The sequence below is a fragment of the Excalfactoria chinensis genome (assembly GCF_039878825.1).
Source record: "Excalfactoria chinensis isolate bCotChi1 chromosome Z unlocalized genomic scaffold, bCotChi1.hap2 SUPER_Z_unloc_6, whole genome shotgun sequence".
Taxonomy (NCBI): domain Eukaryota; kingdom Metazoa; phylum Chordata; class Aves; order Galliformes; family Phasianidae; genus Excalfactoria; species Excalfactoria chinensis.
Genome location: NW_027315577.1, coordinates 178,337 through 186,284, shown reverse-complemented (window position 1 = coordinate 186,284; position 7,948 = coordinate 178,337). Strand labels below are relative to the sequence as shown.

The window sequence follows — 7,948 nt, the reverse complement described above, 5'->3', positions numbered from 1 at the left end:
ACTGGCACAACAAAGACACTTTTGTTCCTCTATCTGTGATCTGCCCTCTTCCATCCTCATTCACTGCAATTCCAGCAGCCAGTCCCTGCAAAATGGGGTTCCTTCCAGGTAGAAGAAAAGAAAGCTGCCACCAGAAGTGATGCCTACCTTTGCACAGTTCATACTGGTGTAGATCAGAACGAGTTGTTTGCCCCCAAAAAAGTAAACAAGGCAAACAGAAATCAACTGTTAAAAGTAAATATAAGAGAGAGAGTTCTGAGATTTGGTTCTGCCTGAGCTGCACAGAAGGGGGCTGATGGATCCTCAGGATTCCATTCAGAAGGTCCTATCATGACAGAAGAACCACAGTTACTTTCAGGAACAGAAACAGTTCTGATCTTCCTGGCAAAGCTTCCAAGATCTCAACAGATATGACCGGAAGAGAGAAGCGAACAGGATGAAGAGACATTGCACTGGGGTTATTTTATTTTTTAAGTTAAGCCTCGCTAATGTGGAGGTGACACAGTAAAAGGCATGCCTGTATGTCCATGCTTTGCTGCTGGCCCGCCAGAAGGAGTTCTACCTCTGCAGATCCTCTCTGCCTTCTGGAGGGATGTTGCAGGGCTCTAAGTCACTCATTTTGTGCTCCCTTTTTCTCACTGGCAGCTAATGGAATGCACATCAAGAGCAGTGAAGCGCTCAGCATCCTTGCTGGTGTCCCTCAGAACCACTGCAGCAGTGGGGAAAGGGTCCAGCAGAGGCCTGACAGGAATGTGGCCAACGAGGTGAGATGGAGGGAGCTGAGCTTGACTAGTACAGCAAAGCCCTCAGCTGTCTGAAGGGCAGTCAGAGCCAAGCCCTTCTCAGCACTGTCAGGCTCAACAGAGCAAAGGGTCAGCAGCATGAGCTGCAGTGCTTCCCGGCCTGTGGGAGGTCCAGCTGAGAGATGAGGAGCATTCTTGCCTTGGGGCAAGCTCCTGGTGGAGTGCTGGGACAGCTCTCAGGGAACTGCATGGCCACCATCCTCAGGGTAACCTCCAAGATCTCTGCATTTGTGTCACAAAGGGGTAAAACCCGCCTGAAGTACGCAGTCAGCACAGCACCTACAATTCCTAACAACGTGATTTCGTTCTGGCACATTGTACATCTTTCTCCCCTCACAGACAGGAGGAAAGACAAAGGGTTGATACATTTTCTAAATACGTAAGAAAGGTAAACAGTTTAATGAAATAACAGCTGTTCCCGTCAGCACAGAGACTTCAACAGGGCTGTGCCATGATGCTGGAAAGCCAAATCCAACAGGCAAATGCATCCCCATGATGCTGTGTGTGCAGAACAACTGTTGAGAACGGAACTGTTCCACCCCTGCTCACACCTCCCAGATTCTCAGTTCATCTTTTGGCGATTCCTCTGGCTCCCTGATGCTTTCTGCACAGGCAAGGGGAGAGAAAGGGTGCCAAGCTTGTGATTTTGATCCTTCTCAAGTCCTGGCATCCCCTTTGCCTTGGAGACCTTCAACCGCATGGCCCTTGCAATGTCCATCAACCTGGAAAACAACAGAGAAACGTTGTGTTAGTGGGGTAGAGTGGTCTTCTGGGAAAGACACTGCAGAAATGAGCAATAGCTTGTTCACCTCAGGAGGGAAGCTAGGAGGTAGAAGCAAGCAGGATGTCTGCTCTGCATCCCAACACAACCACCAGAACGCAAACTGGAAGTATTTAAATACTACAAGGCAGGGAGCCTTGCTGGAAAGGCTAGAACACTACCAAACTGGGCACGAGCACCCCAGAGAGTATTAAAAACCCACGGTGCCTTACTCAGTGTACAGCAATCTTGGAGAAAAAAAAAGCAAGCAGCCCGTATTTCCAACAGAATCCTATACCATGAGTGACAGGATGGAAAGAACCTAATACAGAGAGCAGCTCCTCTTAACTGCTGAAATACAGCAGTCCTAGATGTAAACACATTTTGGATGAGACTGGTACTGAGCAGGGCTTGATCAAGATGTCACCAGCCAGAACACACCTGGAGACTTGTCAAACACAGAATGAAGCATGTTTGAGCAAACGCAGCAAGGAAATGAAAGTCCTGCCTCATCTGGGGCCATGAGAACACACCTCAGAATCCTCTCAGCTGACATTACGTCTTTAAAAGAAAAACAGATTCAGATGGCAAGAGATATCTGGTGCTATTCAAACAAACCTCCCACCATAAGCAATGATCATTCCATGGCTAAATCAAGAGCCTCACAGCCATATGCCTCATCTTTGTTTTTCCTACATGTTGCTGCTTCCCCCACTTTTTTCTTATCACCACGCTACAGTCTATGCTCCCAGCTCCAGTAGAGCACTTAAAAGCAAAAACCTTGGTGTTTGTTGCAGAAAAAGAGCATGTCTTTTATTGAAAAGCTTACTTCCAAAGCAATAGAATTTTAAAAAGGTGGGAAACCAACATTAGATTATACTGTTAACGCCACTATTAGTCAACAAAGAGCAGAACTGGAGGCAAAGCCCAGAAATCTTTACATCAAATCTGACTACAGAGCTCACAAAACCAAGGGCTGGTAACAGCCCCGATAACTTCCAGTTATCCCAGAATCTTGATATTAAATCCTTCTAGGAGAAGCCCCAACATATTCTAGAATGCTTTTCAGTGGTACTGAAGGAGTTCTGTCCTTTTGCAGTTCCTTCCCAGCTGCATCACCTCTAAACAACCCTGATGGGAAAGATCCACGTAGTGGAGTCAGGCAGCAAATGTCTTTAGAGTCACCACATCTTGCAGAACAGAAAAGGCTGGGACAGCAATCACACACAGCTGAGCAGCTATTAACAGGGCAACCTGACCCACTCCCAGGTAGCAATAACAAGCTGCCTGATCAGCTAATGTCTGCTGGGAGTCCTCGCTGTCAGAGGAGCTGTCAGGCTCTGCCAGACACCTGCAGGTTTAAGCACATCCGCGCAGCTAGCAGTACAGAGACATCACTTGGCAGAAGAACAGTAGTTTCTTCACAGAAAATTTAAGCCTAGGAAGAAATTTCTTCAAAATCTATCATGACAAGCATTGTTTGCCTGGATGCTTATACTGCACACTGTTCTCCACCATTCATCTTCACTGAGTTGGCTCCTCCTCCCAGTGCCAGAGGGCTATGCTGACATCCAAACAGACTCTGACAAACTGAGGAGGTAAGGCGAGCAGAATCTTATAAAGTTAAATTGTAAAGTCTTGCATCTGGGGAGGAACAGCAACTACATGCTCACAATCTGCCTGTGAGAAAGAAAATCTGTTTCTAGTTTTCCAGTTACAGTCAGATACAAATCTGTACTTGCATCCAGACTGGTACCGAGCTGACACCAGATCTCTGCTGAAAGAAGGGATTCAGTGAGGAGCAACATGACTTAGCAGGCAAGACACAGCACTGGGTAGCACCTGGATAGGTTTTCTGCCATTTTGATGCTGCCTGCCTCAAGTTTTTCCACTTTCAGATAGACAAAAAGCCTCACAGTGCACCTGAGCAGGTTTGTGAAAAGCACTCTTTCAAAGCTTTGACACATAGAACTACCCCATTAGACGTAGCAGGGCTTGAATATAAAACTTCAACACACTCAGAGTCTAACTGCAACATAGGGAACTCACAGCGGGTATCGCTGTACTGTTTGGGCACAGAAGAGGCTCCAGAGCCCTCTTCCCCAGGGACTGCTTGCACGAGGACCACAGGCATCTTAACAGGCATAAGCAAACATGACTCACCTACTTTCGTGGAGCTTCAAGTCATTCTGCAGGACAGTGAGGTCAGCTTGGAAGTTTTTAATGTGCAGAGCCAGTGCAATGACATATGCTGCAATTTTAGTCTTCAGCGACGCAGATTAAATTCTGAACACTGAACAGCAAGTGTGAGAACAGATGAAAAGCAGAGAGTTAGCAAACCCAAAACACAACCACCCACCAGGTGCAGACAGAACTGGAGCCCCAGTTAGCTATGGCAAGCATTTCCGAGACATGAAAAAAGAGCTTTAGGAAACACAGGTCCCTGATCACAGGGGCCTCAAGGTCTTCCTCAACAACTGCCCATGTTTCTGTTCAAAAGTGCAGGTCTCTGGAGATGTTTACAGGTTTACAGACTTGACTGAATCACTGTCTACAAACACTTCTGTCTCTGTGGCACACTGGCAAGATGACAGCGAGGTGAAGCTGATCTAAAGGTACCCACTGCAGCCATACACAACACACAGAGCAGGTCTGAAAGCATTTATTTTTACTGTTCACCCCTGGTCTGAGTCTTTATAAACAAATGCACCCTCGATGGCCCACACGGTTTCAACCTCTCTGTTAACCTCCAGCTCACAGCAAACAGCAGATAGATGATGGCTGAGCAATGGCAGTTATGCTACGCAGAGGCTGTTGGATTCTTGAGAAAAGGCACTGTAGCAACAAGTACAAATCTTCTCACTCTTGCTGATCAAGTCAGCCTGGTGAGCCTGGCTAAATTCACAGGCACAGGCTTGTTTAAGCACACATGACTCTGCCTCTCCCAGTTACGTTTCAGACTTCCATTATTCATGGATGAACATCATTTCTGGGGTGCATTAAAAAGAGCGTAGCCAGCAGGTCAAGGGAGGTGATCCTCCCCCTCTTCTCTGCCCTGGTGAGGCCTCATCTGGAATACTGTGTCCAGTTCTGGGCTCCCCAGTACAAAAAAGACAGGGATCTCTTGGAAAGAGTCCAGCGGAGGGCCACAAAGATGGTGAAGGGCCTGGACCATCTCCCCTACGAGGAGAGACTTAGGGAACTGGGTCTGTTTAGCCTTGAGAAAAGAAGGCTGAGAGGGGACTTGATCCAGGTTTATAAATACCTGAGGTGTGGGAGCTATAGTGGCGAGGCTGGTCTCTTTTCAGTAGTGCGTGGGGACAGGACTAGGGGCAATGGGCTGAAACTCCAGCATAGGAAGTTCCGCACGAATGTGCGCAAGAACTTCTTTACGGTGAGGGTGACGGAGCACTGGAACAGGCTGCCCAGGGAGGTGGTGGAGTCTCCTTCTCTGGAGATATTCAAGACCCGCCTGGACGCCTACCTGTGCGACGTGGTGTAGGGAGCCTGCTTTGGCAGGGGGGTTGGACTCGATGATCTCTAGAGGTCCCTTCCAACCCCTATAATTCTGTGATTCTGTGATTCTGTGATCAGCCATAACAGAATATTTTACCTGGCCTGGCCTGCTACTCAAGAGAAGCTTCTGCTGTTCCCGTTTTGGTGCAGTGCTATTTGATAATGACTCTGTGACCCTTCAAGCTGTTTTCTCCATCCTCTGAACATCAATAACATCAAAGCAATCACAGTTCCTTACCCGCCATTGTTGTAGGTCAGTGAAGTTCTTCATAAGCTTCCTGCTAATGATGTGGGGGCATTCAGGACCCATTGGATCTAGAATGGAAAGGGGTTTCACAGCGAGCACCAAGACTGGTTATATAAAATAATGGATATAAAATGTTTTCAGGTACAGAAACCAGGAACTGTCTGTAAGCAAAAAAGGAATCTCAAACTCAGATGTAAACTATTTTATCTCCTACAAATAGGATCTCACTGCAGGACCCTGATGTATGACAGTTAGAAAAGGACTGAAGAGAATGACACACGTATATCCCAGTAGGTGCAGATCTAAAACTCCACAATGGCATGGAAATACTGAACCTCATCACGAAACAAGCTGAACTGTAACTGCTGCATGTAGCCATTTATCAAACAGGTAACTCTGGGAAGCTTCATTGTTTGCTATTATGGTAACTACAAACCAAGTCCCAGCAGGCAGCTGAAAAGGGTAAGAGCTGAAAATTGTCTTACGCTTCTTCTTGATTATTTTCAGGAAGCTGAACTTAATAAGGATGTCCAGGAACCAGAGGCATCGAGCTTTGCGGTCCCTGCTCTTCTCATCAGCAGGCAGGAACTTCAGCTCTTCTAAGACAAAGGAGCAATGGCTGAAGAGGAAAGAGGGAGCATGAGGACCAGAGAATCAGGGACTAGCTTTCTTATTAGAACACATCCTTAAATCCACCGCACAGCTCTTTTAGGTTAGAATAGTTTCCTGAACACTAATACAAGAAAGCTCACAATGCTGCTCTGTGAGTACATTTTCTGTCCACCACAGTCAGCACATTTCTGCACGTGGCACTACAGAGGCCCCTGCACTGCAAAAACCACAAGTTCAGAGCTCGCTTCCGCTTGCTGGTACCAAATGCCTCAATGCACAAATCCACCTGTGTATAACACAGAAGCAACGACAACACACTGAACTCAAGACACTTTGCATGCAGGAAGAATACCCAGATAACCACCGCTTGTTCTACATGTATGTTTTTAAAGTAATTCCAAACATAACGCTGGGTACAAACAAAGCATACGACAAAGAAATGCAAACGGGCATGTTTTATCTGGAACTGTAGACAAGTCTAAAGTATTTAGGAACATACTGCTAAGCTAGACACGAACAACATGCTGTCTCAAAAACCATCAGTGCATAGAAAGAATGCTGACCCTGCACAAGTTTGTCCTGCAACAAATCAAACATCTCAGTTTCAGACAAGTATTTACCACTGTCTGCTGGATAACTACAGCACATTATGATATCAGGTTTCAACCTTACCTTTCCCTGTAGGATTTATTCTGATAATCCCTTGTGTCATCAGGAATTAAATTATCTACAAAAGAATAAAAATTAGTATGCTTGGCTTGCAGCAGGCAGGAAAGTGCATGTATTGGGTACCCCTTTAGCTCTAATAAATTACAGAAGGACTAGGCACACCACTTCAGGGTCTTCTCTACAGGATTTTGTTAATAAAATACACTGAATGTGAAAGATTATGTACCTAAAATAAAGAGGGACAATTTTTGCTACAAAATCTAAAAGCATAATGCACAGGTTGCAGCAATACTAAGCTCCTGTTGCCTAAAAAAGAAAACAGTTCCTTAAAGATCATATTCTTAGGATCATTTCCACTAGATTCAGAAATAAAAAGCAGTTCTGCTGGGGAAAAGCTGTTTTCTTTTTCAGTGAACGACTCAGTCTACTAACTTGATTATTTCCAAGCCTCCCTCAGCAGGAGAAGGGCTGCAATTATCCTAAGCAGTGACAACTCTATTTCTAACTCTGGTATTTCCACCCTCCCACACCCGAGCTCTCTGCTTCACTCTTCCCGTGACTATCAGCTGTGATTCTGCTTCATTCTCCCTTTTTTCATTCCATACTGCTCCCCAGGCGTGGACAGAGTGATGTATCCTCCTTCCCTCATTCTAAGGCGGCACAGCAGAAATAAGAGTAGGAGGAAACAGGGCAATGCTGTCAGTAGCCAATTAGTCGGTTTTGAATGCATACATATTTCCAAGACATTGTGACCTCGGCACCAGGGTTAAATACAGAACTGTCCTACCTGACAGTAAAGGTTGCATGTTGAATATTTCAGCATTATAGACTTCCATTTGCCCAGGATCCTTGTTTAAAACACCAAGAAAATACCTGGGGAGAACAAGTGCAAATGATAACCATTGACAGTCTCAGAGCTGAGAAAAATTAACTTGGAATCTATAGAACAGGTTAATTTCTAGCAAGTCATTTTTCATTTCACACTTCAGAGGAGCAAACCCAAATAGTCTGTGCTGCTCCTCACCACAGAATCATAGAACAGACTCACAGAATCCTTAGAGTTGGACCTTTAAACATCATCCAGTTTGTATTTGGAGAGAAAAATTTAACAATCTATATCACGACCCTTTCAAAAGAACCAGCACAAGGACATTAAATGGCTGGAAGCACCTCGTCTTAGCAGTTTCTGCAGTTCTGTTTACGTTGTGTCACCCCACTTCTACTTTAAGTAACCCCCGTGGTCAGAGTAGAGATAAACCACGAGCAAACACTGCAGGACAAATGTAGCGCGTCCACGGGGCACAGCACTCACTAACAGGAGCCTGACACACACACCAAATG

At 45.7% G+C, this 7,948-nt stretch overlaps 1 protein-coding gene across 1 annotated transcript; it reads right to left on the bottom strand.

The window, feature by feature from the left end:
* Positions 1 to 438: 438 nt before the first annotated feature.
* On the bottom strand, positions 439 to 7,474 carry LOC140264755 (DNA-directed RNA polymerase I subunit RPA49-like). The gene is made up of 6 exons (XM_072360666.1): positions 7,395 to 7,474; positions 6,611 to 6,665; positions 5,812 to 5,945; positions 5,318 to 5,394; positions 3,727 to 3,856; positions 439 to 1,525 (listed from the first exon to the last, which is right to left on the bottom strand). The coding sequence occupies exons 1-5, from the start codon at positions 7,441 to 7,443 to the stop codon at positions 3,830 to 3,832; spliced, it is 342 nt and encodes a 113-aa protein (XP_072216767.1). The 5' UTR covers positions 7,444 to 7,474; the 3' UTR covers positions 439 to 1,525; positions 3,727 to 3,829.
* Between the last annotated feature and the right edge of the window lie 474 nt (positions 7,475 to 7,948).

What these genes read in the sequence shown, in the direction of transcription:
- LOC140264755 (XM_072360666.1), bottom strand. Translation starts at nt 7,443, where the DNA reads ATGGAAGTCTATAATGCTGAAATATTCAACATGCAACCTTTACTGTCA. An exon ending in CATGCAACCTTTACTGTCAG is followed by an intron (nt 6,666 to 7,394) that starts GTAGGACAGTTC and finishes ATTCTTTTGTAG; the next exon opens with ATAATTTAATTCCTGATGAC. An exon ending in AATAAATCCTACAGGGAAAG is followed by an intron (nt 5,946 to 6,610) that starts GTAAGGTTGAAA and finishes TTTCCTCTTCAG; the next exon opens with CCATTGCTCCTTTGTCTTAG.